Genomic DNA, 19,250 nt, shown 5'->3' on the forward strand with positions numbered 1-19,250 from the left:
ATTTTACTAAGAAGTGAAAATATATATTTTTTGTTTTAAAATACTTTCTTAAGAATCCAGATGATTTTAAAATTCTGAACATGTATAAAAATTATTTGTGTTAGTCAGATAAGGCTTTTAGAATGAGTGGATTTTTTTAGCTGAATGTTATGCCATGAAAATGTGACTTGGATTTCCAGTGGTCTTGATAAATGCAAGTAATATCAGGTAGTTGCCCCTCAGGTGAGGGCTTTATGCTACACTAAAACATATGTACAAATTGAACTCCTTAAAATATGGTTCCTTTGCATAACTCAGCAGTAGTGAAATGCCTTTTAGTAGTGTTTTCTTTCTCACCACAGAACAAAGCCACGAATTTCTGCCTCAATCTCTTTACATTGCTGCAGTTCTCTACACTTGTGGCTCTGCGTAAGAGCATTCTACAACCATTGTAGATATAGGCAGGAAGGAGTTCTGGTCCTGTCAGTGGAATTGTCAGGAATTACAGATGTAGTAGAAGTTATTTTGAAGTGATTATCCCATTTGTGCTATTGCTTACTGATTTTAGAGTCAAACTAGACTACAAAACTGGAGGTGAAAGCACAATCTGTTTTTACTGAGCGCTGTTCAAAACAGCATTGTCAATTTTTTCGAGATGTTTCCATCATCATGTACTAGTCTATTTCAAAGAAATAAAGGCCCACTTGCTCTCTTGGCAGCATATAATAAATTGATGGATGTAGTTCAGTTGGGGAGTTAAAAATGCATTGAAAATAATGGGCCATAACATTCTAGGGTTAACATTTATTCATAGATGATGCAATTAAATAAAACAGGCATTAACTTCAAGGTCAGTCAGGGAAGTAATAAAAGTGAATATTTTAATTGAATTCTAATTGCCTCTCATTGATACATGTAAGTTAAATAAAATAGATGTCAGTCCTGCAAATTATAGTTCACTTCCTAATTAATTTTTTAATTCTGCATAGAGTCATCTAGGCCCTTGTTCTTGGTTTATCCATCCATTCAGCTTTCTTCACATCTAATTCCATTGAGGAAAAATTGGGAGGATGCGGTATTACGAATTTATGATACATTGTTCTTCTCATTAGTCTAAGCCATTTTTAGGATCTGAATCAATAAAGAAAACTGTACCAAATAGAAGTATAGATTTAAAAAAACTGTTTTGTAAGTATGGTTTCAAAATACTTCATTATACTAATTGTAGCTACAGATATACAGCTTCATCTGTGCATGTATAGCAGTAGAGATTTGAGATGTGGATTACTGGTTCTGCAAATTTGAAGTTATATTGGTTCCTGATGCCTTTACCAGGCAGTTTCTAGACAGTCACAATTAAAAACTGTTGGAAACTAAGAGAAATAACATGTTTCAAAAGAATGCAAGCTGTCCCAAAATAGAATTCTGCTGAGAAACAAGAAGGGGGTGCATTGCACTTCACAGATTTTCATGTAGGTGTGGGATATTACTGAAGAGTTTATCCATAGTGTATACATAGGCACTTTGTTTGTATTTCATAAACTATTTGTATCATAGTTTCTTTTAAATTATTGGTTTGCTTTCATTACTGATGGATGAGAAGACGTCCATATCATCAAAGAGAACCTTGTGATAGAAATATGTTAGTGTGTCTGGTTCTGACAACTTTTTACCTTTTCATATGTTTGTAATGTATCCCTTGGTTTAAATTTAGAGGAAATCAATCTGATTTTATCAAGGAGATAGAGGTTGCTTATTTTTGAAAAGTAATTCTATTAAAGGAAGAATATTAATATAAATGTATGAAATAGTACTGTAATACAGTACTCATTCATTTACATCAAGAAAAATTGCTTGTTTGGCCTAATACCAATCACATTATAATCAAGGACGGAATGCTAACCTGATGTAAGCTGAAAGATCACCGGAACCATTTGAACTATTGAAACTGAATTAATATATTTCAAAACTATTTCCACGAGAATAAATTATCATCACATATCTAGCACATACATTTTTAGTCTGTTAATAAGAAGCAATAAAACAATACAAAACAGGAATAGAGCAGGAAAAAACCTCAGTCTTTTTAAACTTTAATTATTAAGCAGTTTTAAAAGCATTCCCCGAGATGGTAAGGGAATTTTTAATGCGCTTTAATGAAATATTTAAAAACTTCCTTAGTGTTTTGAAATCTCATTCACTCTAACTTGTTTTAGTTTCACAGGAATTTAAATATACCAAGATCCCGATTGTAAAAATTAAGAGAAGTATTAGCTATTTTAACTCAGCAATGACTTTATATAATATTGTACTGTACATTTATATAACAGCTTTCATCATCAACAATCTAAAGTGCTTTGCAAGGTACATATTTCAGAAATTGCTTCTGAAAGGAGTAATTTTGGTGGCAGCTCTTTAATGATACCTATTACTGTATGAAGCACTAGAGTAGGAAAAAATAGACAAGTATTGTGTCATACAAAAAGAAGCCCAAAACCACAATAATTAAAAGTAATAAAAAAATGGGATAACTGAAAATTTCTCAGTGTTTCTTCAGTTTCAGGAGTTATCATTTTGGTTTTTTTCTCATTTGCTTCATATGGGAAGACCTTTTGACCACTTTGTATCAAATCCAACTAGCATATTTATTTGGTTGAAGATGTCAGCTTTTGAAACAGTTGTTCCTGGATTATTTTATCCCACTACTCATTTTTGCCAATTACTTGATTTGTCCAGGGAAGTGACCATTAACTGCCATGAGCTGCCCAAAATCAAAAAGTCAAGAAGTTGAAATAGGAATACAGAGGAGCAAGTTAGAACAGCTATCAAGTGTTAATACTGCTTACTTTTTTACAAAGAAAAATAAATCAAAATGTAGACATCATACAGAATATTTTGTGATGGATCAAAAGGTACAACATTCAATACATTCTGTGAGTCTGAGTTTTCTTTGTGTCTCCATTCCTTTTAATCTTACATTTTATATGCGCATAAAACACACAAAGAATGGGATTTGACAAAAGAACTTTTTATTTTGGAAAATAGTCTGTGTCCCTTCCAGTTGAAGGAAGTATAAAAAAAATAAAATTGTATTTTAATTTTGTAGGTATCTACAAAGGTGATTTCTAACTTAAAGAGGCACTATCCTTGTAGTATTTTTATTACCATGGACCTGTGTGTTCACTTCACTGGTTAGTGAAATTTCTAAGAAAGGGAAACAATAGCTTTTCCACTTGACATGTAGTGAAAAGGTAACTAGCTTTGTTTTTCCATAAACCTGGAAAATATTTGACCAAAGATTAGAGAAAATTCTGACTCAGTGTATTTTCTTTAGGATAGTAATTATTTTAGATAATGTGAAGACATAATATTTTTAAAAGAAAAACAAAAGTAAGATTTCTTGATGTTATCAGAGTACTTAATAAGAAATATTTTTTACATTTTTTGGGGTTTTTTTGCAGGTTTAGATCCAGATAAACATCTAGGAAAAACTCTAGGTGAAATGGAGCCTATTCTTTTGGAGGTGAGTATAACTTAAAGGATATTCATATAGCTAAACTTGCAGTTAAAAAGAAACACAGGCGGAAATTCAGTAAAATTAACTTAATAAAAATTACTTCCTTTCATAAATTTGGTGTTAACCCAAAGTTTAGCTTTGTACACAGAATATAAGCCTTTGCTAAGCTCTTTTCATATGAAAAACACAATTTCTTTACATAGTTCACAAATGTTAGTTTTGTCACCATCTTTAAAACAAACTAATGGCATGAAAGCTCAATATTGCAGAACACTAGCTGGTCTATCAATATGATAAAGCTGAATAATTGTAAGTTAGAGACTCTCACAGCAAGAAATAGTAGCGGCAAAATCACAGATGGTACAAAACTTCCCCGAGGATTCCTATTTGCAGATTTCCTACCATGTACACAATTAGACTGCGTACAGTAGGGTCATTAAAAATGGAATAAGAGGCCTATTCCTGATGTATTTAATTCTGTGCAAAGGATTATGTGTCCTCAAACCAGGATAATGCTTGTTGGCAGAGCTAGTAGATTTACTTAAAGAAAAGTCATTCAACTAAGGAGAAGAAAAAACACCAGATTTTGTACTTGAGGCTTCTTCAAGTTTGATGTAGAAGCATCAAACATCAAGCTAAGTAAACTTTAAGAATAAGAATTCTGAAATTACGTTTTCCTGTATTGTCTGTGACAATGCTAGTTTACCAGAATTCCTCGTCCTTGAGCCTGTAAGATACCCACAATGACTGCATGTCTGTTAAAATGGTCTTGATGTAACTTTTAGTCTAGGCAATCTAAATGTCCACAAAGTGATGTCCTAAAAATACTTTTCAATGTTAATCTGGGTAGTTACTGGTCAGCCTGGCTTCATAAGTAATTTGTTTTGGAACAGTTAGGGAAAGAAAGAAAAAGTAAGCAGAACTTTGAAAATTTCTTCTTCCTGAAAGACAGAGGAGTTACATAGCAATTATATCTTGAGTGTAACTCCATCTTTTTATTATTTACTTGGAGAGAAGATAGGTAATTGCTGCTTGTCAAAGCTGGAAAGGAATAATTAAGGTCCATAACATTCAAATAAGATAAGGAAGATCTCTTCCTTACCTGAAGAAATGGTGTTGGTCTGTTCTTAACTTGAGGTTTGTTGCTTCAGACCTGGAGAATCTGCCCAGAAATCTTGCCCTCCTCCTCCCTGGTCCTCTTCTGTGTAAACTACTTGGTATACAATTCCATTTTCTCATTCGTTATATTTTTTTTTAGTCTTGTTTCACTTATTTCTTTAAATCATCTCAACATTCTGCATTCACAGAAAGCTTCTGTAGTCAAAATTCAGGTTGCAACCTCAGTGGGGTTGCAGCTGGGTAACTACTCACCTCAGCTGAATCAGCAGTCTTGATTTCTTTAGAACTGTAGCAGCAAGTATTGCAATTTGAATTGTGCTAATAAGAAGTATTCTTCTGCATTTGATTTCACCATCATTCATTTAAAAAAAAAATAAAGTATAAAATCCAAAAGTACATGGTGTTTTTTGTGAATTACCTATATTTGTCAATGTGTTTGTTGTTGTACTTAAAGTGATTCTTTCTTGCTCTGTTTCACTGAGATTATTACTGCTGTGGTTTAACACTTCTCAAACCCCACATTTGAAGGTTTTATCTTTTATTGGTACAGAAATAAATAGCAATGGCTGCGTAGCATCAAGTGTACAAATGGGGCATTCTGACACTGCTTGCAATGCTTGTCAGGCCATTGTAGGGAAGACTGCACAACTGATTACTTGTTCATTTATTTGGCTGTTGCTTGTGCATATGCATGCTATGAAAGTCAAAGCCAGTACAAATACATTTTTTTTTTACTGGATACTTAGTTGGCTTTAAGGCCTAATAAAATCAAATCATTAACTATAAACAGAAAAAAAAAGGCTTTCAATGTGAAATACAATCTTTCGCAAACTGGTGAAGTCTTCAGCATCTGAAGTTCTGGCAGACAGAAAGTGAAAACAAAGAGTTCACAGTCTCCAGTAAAGACGAGAGATAAAATTTAATTTTCTGGCCATTCCATATAAAATGCTGTAATGATTTAATGTTTAACACTGCACATCTCCAAAACTACTGTGGGTTTATATACTCATAATCTTTGATTTGTACTCTTATTATCTAACAAGTAATTTCAAATTTTACAGTAAATTTGTTTTTCTTGTTGGGGTTCTTTGCTAATAGAGTTTTTTCCTGTTGTTTTGGGTTGATTTTTGAGTTTCATGTTGATATCTGATGTTATTTTACCATAGTTGTTTATTCAGCTAGATGCAGGGTATTTCATTACAGCATTTTTCCTAGTGTGATATGCAAGTTTGTGAGAATTTTTGCAGTTCTGCTTGGAATTAATTAAGTAACGCTCTCTATGCCCTTCAGTTTTGTTGAAAATCACTTTATATCCAAATAATTTCAGTGCCCAGAAAAACGCCAATGTCTTTGATAAAGAGCCACCAAATGTCATATTTGTTGAGTGATTTGGGATTTGTAGGGAGTATCTTTTACTTTTAGCATGTACTCACAAAGTTCAACTTCTCTGGTAGTACAGATCTGGAACTAGAACTCATTTGCTTCTTACTTTTTTTTTTTTTAATCTAAACATTTAGCTTAAGAAACAGTCAGTGAGACCAAAATCAACTTGTATTACTATAATGCACCTGTTAGAATTTGTGTTTTGGATATATAAGAAATAAACATGAACTAGTCATGCTCGTTTTAGAAAAAATCTCTGGTTGAGGCATTTTAAGTGTTGATTAAAAAAAATCCCCATCACATAAACCCACAATCCAGGCCTGATTTTCTCCACTCAATTGTTTGACTTTGAAAACATATTATCCCCTAAATTTTCAGTCTTCTGATTTACTTTATTTTATGTGTACAGTAGAAATTATAATAAGTACTGACATAAAGGTGAGGTGGTTTTTCTGCAGTAGCAGCAAAAAAATGGAGGACTAGTGAGTGGGAAAAACTTCTTCCAATTTTTTTCACGTTATGTACTGAATGTTGAACTTAGGAGTGCAATAATGATCTGCCACCCATACTTTCAGCAGGTGTGAATATTGCTGCCTCAGGACATGGGCATTGCAGAATAAAAAGTTTTTGAATTATTGCTTTTTTCTAATTTATATGTCTTTGATTAATTTTTGAGGAGTGATTACTAGATAAATGCTAAATTATTATATTGCTTTCATGTCCCAATGTTTCCTCTGTAACAGAAACCTCAGCTTTTTACACTAAAGTAATTTCTGTCACTTATGTCTCATGTTGTGATCCCATTCTTTGAATTTGTTAATAGAATGGCAAATGGACATTATGGTTATATTGCCTGTAATTTTGGCTCTGCCAATAGGCAATAGGAAAATGTTTATTTGTATGCTTGCTTTATAAGTTGATAAGAGCATCTTGACGTAAAGAGCATTTCTGTAAATATAAGAGTTTATTAGGTCTTACAATTTGTGCCTGGGAACAAAGTGTTCACTTGAAAAAGGAAGCACTTAAATTCAAATATTTGTCTTTGATTATGAAAGTTAAAGAAGGAAACTTTAATCCTTATGTTTTATTCCTGAGGTAGGAAGCGACTGTTCTTCAGATAATGTTTGGACTGGTCATTTATATGTATCTTATTTATATGTATATCCTGAATTTCACTGTGTATTTAAGACAAACTTCATGTAGTCTAGAAGATGGTTTCATCATAAATTTCTTTTGGAGTTTGAAGTGGATTTGCATTCCTTGCAATAAGTTATGTTTGATTTGTAAAATTGGAGTTTACTGACTCATCTGAACTGGAAGGCAGATTTAGCAATCATAAAATTTAGAGTTCATGCTGTTGTATTCTTATTATTGTAGCATCCAGTTTGCAAACCCAAATAATGGGTCTTCAAATAGTATTAATATTCTAAATGATTAAAAAGCAAAATTATCATACCATTGATGACATTTTAAAAATATTGCTGACTTTGTTAAATTAACGTTAAGGACCTGTTCTATGAGCTGCTAAGTATCTTTTGGTCCTGTTGACATTTGTGAGAACTGAAAGCCCTTTAGCACCTTGTATAATTGGTGTCAAGAATTATGTTGAAGCCAGTGACATTGAAAATGAGAATTTCTCACAACAAAGATAGGAAATAGTCTTACATCTTCTGAGTATTCAGTGTTATTTGCCAATAATTATTCTAGACACTGTTCACAAGCAGAGCTACCAGTTTTGAAAGTGACTTGTAAACAGTCACTCCATGTATTCACTGCAGAAAGGTTACATTTAGAAAGATCTTTCCTGGTTTTCTCTCTTTAATATTTTTAATAGTTTTCTTTTGGGTTTGTTTGGGGTTTTTTTCAAATAGAGTAAGAATAAAAGGTTTTGACTGTTTGGTAGGTTGTCCATTCTTGTTGCATCAACATTAATTATTCCTGATGTATTTGTCCTATAGAAACCTTGTTGCCATCGTTGACAGATAGAGTTCTCTTTTATGTCAGGAGTGTAATTTTTTAATGAGCCCTTGATTAAAGGTTCTCTTTTGCTTTTTTTTCTTTGAAAGAAAATGTGAAAGGAAAAATTAAAAATAACTTTTGTAAAAAGATACTGAAAAAACATTTCATATGTATTCTAAAAGAGATTTAGATTTTACAGCACCAGACAACTAAATATTCACATAGAGCGTTACTGAGGTATTGTTTTCTCAGAGCATTTTCCTTTTCTACAAAATAATGGCTGAAGACAATTCAGGCCTTTGGTTTAAGTAACTGAAGTCATAAACACTCTTTGAAGTTTTTAAGTAAAAGGGTTTGAAAGAGAACTGTAAAGTAGCATGAACTAAATTCAGCTTCAACAATAAGAATAAAGTATCATTTGAATATGTGTAATAGACTTGCTATACAAATATACTGGTAACTATATAAAAAATGTAATCTACCATGTATAAATAACCCAGTCTTATGTTTGCCTCAAAAAAACCAGCAGATCTGGAATTGTCTTCTAGCCCTCCAGATAGACTTTTCTACCCCTCTGATGTTCTGGAGAATTATATTTCTACTTTGACTCCAGAAGCATCATGAGTGGGCTTCTGTTCCTCTGAGGAAAGGCATAAAGGGGTTAAATAAATATTCCCGAAAGTAATGTAGGTGTTTGCAATGGAGTTGAGGACTGCAGTTCCAGTTCTTATGAGTCACTTAAAGCAGAATATTAGTGCTTGTTTAATGTAAAAAAAAACTGGCCAGGGCTTGGCTTGAATCACTGCAGTGAGTCTTTAGAAGTTGATATAATCTGCTGCTGAAGACGTAAATTTCTCCTGCTGACAAAGAGAGTGTGTCCCCATGCTCAGATCTGGTACTTGATTACTATCTGTCAATACAGTACATTGAAACAGTAGTACAGTGAGCTACTGAGCAGTCATGCACTCCTTACTCCAGCTAAGGAACTTTGGCTCTTGCTCCACAGCGGATCATTTGTAAATCAGGAATTGATTAAAATAGTCAATTTTAATTGACTCAAATATCATATTCTGAATGTTTCAGTTTATCTAGGTATGTGTTTAAATGAGATATCCAGAACTCTGGGATGTGATTTAGAAAGTATATTAATTACAATTTATAAAAGAAAACTTGTATCTCTTCAGATCTTGCTTGAGCTTTTTGCTTTTGACTTACAAAATTATTTGTTTTGATAGATTTTTTTGAAAAACATAGAATACAGTTTCTTAATCTGTTGTCAAAAAATGTGTTCATTGTATACTTCTATGTGAAGTGCTACTTGTGTTGACTCACAGTAGAAGTTTCTCCTACAGGAGAAATAGATATGATAAAGAAAGACAGGTATGGAAGTCGGAACAACCTTTCATGGCCACTGAGAAAGGATTAGGAGTTAATTTGTTCATCTAAATATTACAGTGCCACTTAATATTACAGTTCTACTTAAAATATAACATATTGGTAATTGTTAATCACTGTAATAGGCATACAAAGAAATGAAGACCTGACTGTATCATGTTTGGGTTTTTTCAGCCTTGAAATGTATAGTCTTTAAAAAGTGCATGTCATGGTTTAACCCCAGCCAGCAACCAGTATGTACTATTTTTGACATTTTCAGCAAAATATGTTCAATAAACTTTTGTAGTAGTACTTACATCTTTCAATTTCTCTTTTGTGGTAGCTCTCTGAGAAATACGGAGTCCATGTTTGCGGAGAAGGAGGAGAATATGAAACATTCACTCTGGACTGCCCTCTGTTTAAGAAGAAAATAGTTGTGTAAGGAAGAGTTTCTTCTATTTCCTTATATTAAAGCAATGGGAGCATCTTAAAATTTAGTTTGAAACAGCTAGAGGTGGTAGGAGGTACCGCATGGCATTTGCAGAGGTAAAACATGTTGAGATCACAGGCACTCATGTTGTTTAACACTGGCAAAGTCCCCTGGAAACCTAAATCAATACCTGACACGATGAGGCGTTCATAGAGGGCTATAAACTTTTTAGACATTTGCACTTTCGTTTACTTGCTGATTATGGCCTGCAGTAAAACTGGTACCTATACACTGACATTTTTATCCTTTCATGAAGTGCAAATTGCCTGTAATATTTATCTTTCATTACAGCTAAATTTGATAAAGTGCCACGTCAGTAGCCTGTGGATTCCCTTAACTGTGTACGTGTGTGTGTCTAAGTTTAGCAGCTTAGAATGATAACAATAAACACTTTTCTTCAATTCTAGAGGATATTTTAAATACAAACTTTGTATGAATCTGTCTCAATTACATTGAATAGTTTATTCCTTTGACATTAATTGCTAAAATCTGTGTAGTGAGCTATGAAAAATATTTGTGTCTTGTTTCTTATTAGCCTGTTAAGTAGCTAGGCCTACTTGCTTCAAGTAAAATATTTTGACTGCTGTTCTTTTTCTGAAGCACATAAACAGGCCAGTAATCATTTATTGGTGATTGATTCTCAGTCATCTTAGTGCAGGTCCAAATTATAGAGCATATAGACATGACTAAGGCTTTCATGATGCAGGTTCATTTGTTTCACTTTTCTGTAAGACTGGGATCTGTCTGTGTAAGGGATGGAGAATCAAGAACGGTTAGCTCCATTTCATTGCATGGCATTTGGAAGGAGAAGATCAATAAACAAAGGGGTTAAAGCATTGGTGACTATCTGGCAGATGTCCACTGAAATAATAGTTGATTATGCCCTTGGCTGGCGATCAACCAAAGAGCAGTAGGAATATATTATATTATATTCTCAATGTGTATCTGGCTATCAGTGATATAAAAACAGTTCAAATGACTAGGAAAGCCTGAAGCAGAAGTGGTCTTGGCTGAGTTATCTTTATTTCTCTTGGTGATACTCCAAATAATAAAAGTTAAAAATAAAAGCACAAAAAATATATAAAAGACAAATATTTAAATCAGTGGGTATTTAATAATAAATATATGGCACAGTGGACTTTTAAACAGTTATTCAACTAGTTTTAGATATACATTTCTGTAATGGAAACTGAATAGAACACTGGCATTGTGGGTCTTTGGCTTGATTAGCCCTGCTTATCTCTTACATTATTCATGTCATAAAGACATGCTCTTTGAGGGATCATGCATGTGAAATCTATCCCTGTATGAACTTCACAAGAAAAATATTTTGCAGTTTCTTCTTTAAATAAGTTATGAATCTTTTTCTACTTTGTATTTTTGCTTTTCTTATACACTGAATCTAAACAGACTTTTTAATCATGTTAACTCTGCTAGTAGAGTTTCAATGTTTAGATATACATGGTTCTCTCCTGGTTTCAGCTAGGCAGGTTTAGATTTTTGCAATAGCTGGGAGGCAGCCTGGCCAAGGACTCTAATGTTATTTGATATGACCTCACTCATTGCCAGGGTTGGGGGAAAGGGACTCAGGGACTCTCTCTGAGTGTTCCTTCCAATTGAAAAAAGGTGGCAGAGGGGGAGCCATTGTGTCAGGGTTCTCGGTGAGCATTTTTGAATGTGAATCACTAGCTCTTGTATTCTTTTTTTATGAATATTGTGCTGTTATTGTTAATTTTCTTATCTCAGTGATACTACCAGTAAGTTGTTCTTATCTGAACCCATGATCTTTGCCTTTTGTGCGTCCAATTCTCAACTCCATCCCACCACATGAGGAGTGGAAAATGGGCAGGAGCAATGAAAGAGAGAAGTGTGTGGTTTTGGAGTCTCAGTGGTGGCACTGAATTTGGGAGTACCATACCTAAAGCAGGACTACGTCCTGATACAATTTTTAAAGCTTAAATGGAGTTGTAAGCATTACAACTTAGAGGTTAAAACTTGACAGGATTTTCAAGATCCCCAAATTCCTGTACAACTCCAAAACATCTCCTGAGTTGAAAGTTTCTGAGCAAGACATTGAAGAATACTTTTACCTTCAGAATAGGTATGATGGATTAACCATGGCTGGATGCCAGGTTCCCACCAAGCTGCTCTCAGTCTCCTCTGTAGGAAGGAAGGGAGAGAAAAGAAGGTGAAAAGATTTGTAAGTCAAGAAGAGAGAAATGTGACGGCTTACCAGTTACTGTTGTGGGAAACCACATTCAACTGGGGAAAAGAATTTAATTTATTGCCAAATTTAATTAAAAAAAAAAAAAAAAAAAGTAGAATAGTGGGAAGTAAATACACCTTCTCTCCTCACCTTGTTCTTCCCAGGCTTAACTTCACTTCCTCATTCCTGATTTTTCTACATCCTCCTCTGTGAGCAGTATAAGGAGGTAGACAATGAAACTTGAGTCAGTTCATAACTCTGTGTCTTTGCTGCCCCCTTCTCTTCACATTTTTCCCCTGCTCCAGCCTGGGTTTTTTCCATGGCTCCTTCATGAACTGTTACAATGTGTGTCCTTCCGACCAGGCAAGTTCATCAGGAACAGCTGCAGTGCATGTACTTTCCACAGGGCATGGTCCTTCAGGAACGGACTGTCTCTCCTGGGTCTTCCATGGCACTCAGTCCTGTCAGAAAAACTGCTTCTGTGTGGGTTTCTGCACAGACTGCAGTATGCGTATCTGCTCTGGTGTGGTCCTTCCTGCCCTGCAGGAAAGCAACCTGCTTCACCATGGTCTTTTCCACAGGCTATGTAGAATCTGTTCTGGCATTTGAAACACCTCTGCTCACTCCTTCTGCACTGACCTTGATGTCTGCAGGGCTGTCTCTGCTATGTTTTCCTCACTCCCATTGCAGCATAGTTTTAAAGTATGTTATCTCTGAGACAACACCAATGTTGCTGATGAGCTCAGAATCCTTTGGTCTTATGTTATAGAGACCACATCTGAACACTAACCCCTGCCACGACAACCTTGCCAGATAAAGCTAAAACAACAGGAGAAAATCTAGTATGCCTTTCATTTGTGACACTACTTGCAGGTAGTGTTTTCACTGGTCAATGATTTTTGCCCTCTTAAACTTGGCAAAATATGCTTCTACAGTGTATCCTTGCAAAAGAAAGAAATATGTTGGCTCAGGAAAAAATAAAATACAACCTTGAATGTTACTTTGGAGAAATGGGAGTCTCTTTATTATAAGACTGTATGACGAGTTTTGCTTCTGAATGTTAAGTTGAATTCTTGCCATTCTTTTCTGTCTTCATTAAAAAGTGTGCCTCACAAAGGAAGCATGACAGATTGAGCAAAACATATATTTGAAAATAAACAATATCTAGTTGTGAAAGCAAAATCTTACAACCAAAATATTAAACAAGTGTCAGATTGGGGTTTATCTGGTTGTCCCAGGTAGTCTGTTATAATCCATTTGTCAGCTTTCCTCCTCTGTGTGTTTGAAATGTACCAAGCATTTCGTGTCATTCTTATGCTGATATTTAAAGTACAATTGACCAATGTTTCTTGACATTTTAAAGAACTATTTCTCATCTATATGAACACTATCTGTCGTGGTTTAGGGCAGATTTGGGAGGAAATCTCCAAACAGGGTCCCTCTGGAGAGCAAAACCCAAACAACCCTTCCCCAAAGTGGTCTGGGAGAAAAATCTCCTCAGAGAAAAGTGGAAAAAACAATTTGTTTAACAAACAAAGTGCCCACAAGCACGAAAATGAATGATATGAAACAATAAAACCTCTTGCTGCTTCGAAGAGAGATGGCAAAATTGAGAAAGTCCTTGCTGTGGGTGAAGCTCGACTCGCTCAGTCTCATATCAGTCCCTCCGGCGCTGGAAAATGCCAGGCCCTGGTGCGCCACAGGTGTCAGCTCCTGGTGCTCTTCCGGGTGTTTTCAGTCCAGAGCAGGTTTAAACAGTCCCAAGAGGAAAGAAAATAAAAAACAGTCCCGGGAGCTTCTCTGCCTCAGCTAGCTAAAACTAACTGAAAGCAAAAGGGATCTCCGTCCTGCTGTCTGTCTGCCTCAGACAACACAGTCCAGGTGGAATGTGGAGGGAGTGCAGCATCTGCAAACAAACTGCTTCTTCCCCCACCTTCACTCTCAGAACCAGTTTTAAGAACTCAATATCCAACCCATATGATTGGGGATACAAGTATCATAAAGTCACCATAGGATACCATCTAATATCTACTCTTATGATGAAGGCCTATTTGTTTATGGAACGCTGAATAGTTTGATCTTCTGGAGAGTAAATTGTCACATTTGAAATATTTGGGAAATACCATTTCCCTTTATGTGCCTTACTATTAGCTCTGTGTTTAGGATTGTAATTCTAGGTTTGGAGTTAAAAACAAAATCATAAAATTATAATTTCTGTAAACATGAAAAAATAGTCATGTTCTGAGAAGCATTGTTTGTACTCTCAGTCTTGTTCTTACTTGATATATTTGTCCTGAGAGAGTGTTACAGAGTGTTTTAAAATGATTGGATGCTTTCTAGATCTTCAAGATTTTCATTTCAAAACAAATAGCTGATTGAGACAGTTTTTCAACTATTCTTCATTTTTTTCAGTCTTCTGAAAATTTCCTTAGCAAAATTCCTGTTTGATTCCATTTGATTCCTTTGCAATCAAATATGAATCATCTTAGATAATCAAGTTCCTACTCAAAATTCAGGCTTTTAGTGTGAAATGGCCTTATATAATTTATTGGGGTCTCTCAAATCACTGTTTTAAATCTCTGCTTTTCCTGGGTTTTGAGTTGGTTGGGGTTTCCCAAGCTGGATATCACATGTCAAGTTCAGGACTTCATTAGTTTTATTTATTGGAGGCTAACTGGATGTAAACAGAACTGTTCTGATTTCCACCTATTTTCTTCTACCTATTTCTGTTAGAATTAGAAGACACCATTGTCATTTGAAAAGAATCATTTTATTCTTAAAGAACTATGTATAAAGTATCTTACATATAAGTAAATATAAACAATATTTTAATGATAAAGAATCTTGATAATTACTCTCAAGAATGAAATTGAGGCCTATTTATCAAAATACTTTAAAAGTTTGTCAAACCTTCTTATGTCAAAGGTTTTTGTCATTATTGAGTGATGTTATGTTATTTTTAAATCCCAGAAAACATTTTATAGAACAGGTATTTCTGTTAATTTTACACTTTTGTTGAGGAACTGAGATCTGGGCAAAGCTGTAACTGCTTTGAGTTGTCATTGGTTTTATGTTACTAGAAATCTGTCTATATCATCTCTTTGAACACTATGAAGGTGCCAAGGGCAGCATGGTTTCTGGAAGATTATGTGTGTCCTTAGCCTTACTTTCAACAATTTTCAATTTTTCCTGTACTACATCTGAATTTCTCTTATGTTTTCCTTGAGTTTCTCACCTTCTGATGTTTGTTTCTTAGAGCTACCTTTTTCTTAAGTAGTAAAACTGTGCAGATGGATATAACAGATACTGCCTCTTGTGAATCAAAGTGTGACAGATTGTGTCTGTAAAAATGAAAACTAAAATTAACTAATTTGAATCAGCACACAGGAAATTTAACATTGTTACCAACACATTTGGCATTAAAAAGTTGTGTCTAGTAGTCATTACTATCAGATGCAAGATGGCTGGATCAGTCAATTTCTCAGTGTGCAATACTGTATGTTGTTAATACTTAAAAAAAACTAATCTCTGGAACATTAATCAAAACAATGGGCTTTTGAAAAATCTCCTTTTGATGAAATTTAAAGATTGCTGTATGTATTAGTCTCTGGGATCTAAAACACAGTGTAGTTTATACTTTCATAGACTACGGCTAACTAATTCTCTTAATATTGGTCTGGAAGTGTGGGAAAATAGTGGAAGATTGGCAAGGAGGGTTGTAAATACTCTCAAGTGACTTGCAGCTGGGGTGTCAAAAACACATGTATAATAGTAATTGTTTTTGGCCTCGTGTTGGATGAGTAGAGCATCTGTGTTTAGATAGCATAGGCCTGTGATAGACTATGGGCCCCTATTGCACACGCTTGAGATTCCTGCCTGGCTGTGGGAAAGATCAGAACACAGTGGGATATTGCACCTGTGCAAATCCCTGAGATACAGGTGAGACCTGCAGGATTGGTGATGCTCTAGCACAGGCACAAGTCTCTGCAGTGCCCATGTTCCTTCTTTTGTGCCCCTGCTTGAGCCGTGCTTCAAGGCTCCCAGGTGGCCTTGAAGTAACAAAAACAACCTGACTGTTTCCATTTAATCTGTGGTTTTATGGCTGTTGCTGCTTTTCCTGTGCCAGCTCACACAGGAAGTATACTTCATTCTTTTTGAAAATTGAAAATTCTTGAAGGTAATGTATTGTTCAACAATATGATTTTATATAACAAACTACTTTTTCTTAATTTGTATTAAAACATTGATAAGAAATTAATAGTATTGCAATGAGTTACTTGAGAATTTGTGTTATACAGTGACTAAGTGTCACTGTATCTAAGTTGTCTCTATATAAAACTATGTACTATACTATTTGATGATAAAAATTTTGTATTTCAGAGATTCAGCCAAGGTGGTCATGCATTCGGCTGATGCATTTGCACCTGTGGCCTACCTTCATTTTTTAAAACTACACCTGGAGAATAAGGCAAGTAGGCTGCAAATGTTTTCTTTTAAAGCTATGTATCTGCTTTCTAGTTGTGTTGTTTTGTCACAATTTGGAGTGAATCATCATATTCTCATGTAGGTATTACATTTAAATAACGATGTACATATTTAGCTGAATTTCAGAACTTACCATTAGGAAAGACCAAACATACTTGTGTCAAGTGAATGAATGGAGGTAGTATATTTGTGTGGGTGGCATTTTTCATCTTGAAACCTCAAGGTGCTCAGTCAACGTGGTTCAGTCAAGCTCATGGGCAACCTGGGTAGAACAGCTGCACTGTAGAACACAACTGTATCAGGAAATGGAATGAACAGTATTACTTGGTTGGGAGGTGGCACCTCTTTTTGTTGTAAAGTGGATGGTTTAAAAACTTGCTAACCTGTAAGTGTTTAGTTTGGAATGTTCTGGGTTTTGGGTTTTTTCCATATGAAAAATACATCTAATGAATTACTTCTAATCATGTGGAAATTATCTTGGTCAAAAATTTTAAAATAATCATTATTAGTTCGTTGAAATTAATTCGATTAACTTACGATCCTGTGGAAAGAGCAGAACAGGAATAGGAGCTCCGGTGGTTTAAATGTTGCAGATTTTCATGTGAGCAGAACTAAGGTCAAAACAGACAATATTTTTCTTATATTTGTTATCACTTTTCTGTTTTTCATTTTATTATTTTACAGTTAATTTTTTTTTCTTCCTGAGCCTCTACAAGTATTAGTATTTTGTTGAAGAGAGTGCATCATGATCTTTTTTCTATTGTTGCAGTCATCTTTTTATAGCTCTTCCTATGTCTTTCTGCGCTTTGATGGTAGAAATGCTGAAATGGTTCCAGAACATTATTCTACCAGTATTTCAAATTTCATGTCTCTTAAGCAACATTTCCTCCGTGTCTTTCCATAGATCATGTCTTCCCGTCTTCCCTCTCCCTTTTTTTTCTTTTTTTAAATTTTTTTTTATTTTATTGTTCCAAACAGATAAAATACATCAGTGTTTTTCTTCCATGATGGCTTCATTTTGCCTTGGAAAGTAAATTGTATTTCATCCTGTCAATTTCTAGTTTTGGATTTCTTTCAAAAATAAAACATTAAATATCTGTGTGGGAGACTGTGAAAAGGATATCAACTATGTGAAGCAAAACCAGATAGGCTGAATAAAGGAAAATTTGGGAATGGGGCATGGTGGAGAAGACTGATAATATATTGATATTTCTTTGGGGGCACTGACTTTATTGCTCATGGCAAACTTGACGCGAAAATGTGCCATACATCACTACAATGTGACAGGCTAGGGAAAATGAAAACCACAAAGCTTTACATAAATCAGGGAAAAAATCATATTAAAATGCATAGCATTTGATATAAGAATCAAGATTTTACGTTTATCTGTTCAGTAGTTCTTTCCCCCTTCTTATGTAGATGTTTTAGATTTGGTTAAAGCCTCACAGTTTCAGGCATTGTTGTAGTAAATCCTATTTCCAATCCGTTGTAGACAAACCTGTCACGCTTAGCAAGGGGTAAGCTTTGCAGCAGCTTGCCCTAAATTTTGGTATATAAACTAATGTATATTTAAAAGGAAAATAGTTTAATTTTTGCAGTGGATATCTCATAAGGAAAAGCATTAATATCTTTTGGCTATAGATTATTTTATGTCATGATAAAATAAGCTAAGTTTTTGAGAAGTTATAAATATGGAGAACCAGTCAGTCTTTCAGACCATAACTGTTAGAATCATTTAACTGCATAATAATAAAGGCATGCCTTCAAGATTGATATGCCTGTTGTATTGTACTTTTGCTCACTATTTGGTGCTTATAAGCCTGTGGAAAAATTTAACTATCAGTTCGTATTCAGCACTTAACAGCCAATCCTATAATAATGAAGTACTGCAGGAAAAAAAACTGCTTCAGAAGGAGAACTAATTTTAGTTTTTAGCTTTCAAGGGATTACTGAAAATTGGGAAAAATAATACACCATTATGAACAATGTGTAAAAGTAGCCACTTTTGTAAGCACTTTGTAAAAAATATTAATAGACTCCACAGCGAAGTGTAATTCTACTAAGAATTATGACATCAATTTTGTTATCATTTCTGCTTTGAGATAAACGTATTTTTAACTGTATTATGTATTAATTTTGTCTTTGTTATTTGCCACAGATGTTAATTTTACATTCCTTGAGTTTACTTTGAAAATAATTTTGCAATTATAGCTAGTGCACCTTGGTCTATGCTGTCTTTCCTCCTCTATAATGCATTTTCCTTAGCTAAATCTCTTCATGTTTGACTACAAAGCTTGCCTAGAAGTTTGGTTTAGATTGTTTCTGGCAGCAAAATGAGCCCTTGTGCCTAAGGGAACATAACATTGTACTCACTGTTCTGGTTTAATATATTTCTGTGCAATTTCAAGATGTTTTTTGCATAATAATTCAAGCTTATTTTAAACACACCCACTTCTCTTTCATAAATAGTCATGCAGAAAAGGCTAAAGAGAAATAAATACTATATTTTATTATTAAAACTATTTAAAATTGGTAAACAATTGTAGGCATTTTGCAAAAACATTAAGAATAAATAAGAATGGTAATAAAATACTAATGCTCAAAATTTGGGAATTCCTCTTTTACTTCAGGGTATAAAACAAAGTCACCACTATAATACAGATACCTAGTTTCATCAATATTTTACTTTGCTAAGATAGTCACTTCATACATACAATTTTAATAAAATTAAATTCTGC

General features: G+C 34.3%; 1 protein-coding gene across 1 annotated transcript in view; it reads left to right on the plus strand.

The window, feature by feature from the left end:
• DPH6 (diphthamine biosynthesis 6) overlaps nt 1-19,250 on the plus strand; it is a 195,876-nt gene that overhangs the window by 54,149 nt on the left and 122,477 nt on the right. Inside the window, exons 6-8 of the mRNA XM_066321445.1 lie at nt 3,441-3,502; nt 9,675-9,769; nt 16,408-16,499. Of these exons, the coding sequence (XP_066177542.1) occupies nt 3,441-3,502; nt 9,675-9,769; nt 16,408-16,499 (249 nt within the window). The remainder of the gene's footprint in view (nt 1-3,440; nt 3,503-9,674; nt 9,770-16,407; nt 16,500-19,250) is intronic.

The sequence above is a fragment of the Sylvia atricapilla genome, chromosome 6, assembly GCF_009819655.1.
Source record: "Sylvia atricapilla isolate bSylAtr1 chromosome 6, bSylAtr1.pri, whole genome shotgun sequence".
Classification (NCBI taxonomy): Eukaryota; Metazoa; Chordata; class Aves; order Passeriformes; family Sylviidae; genus Sylvia; species Sylvia atricapilla.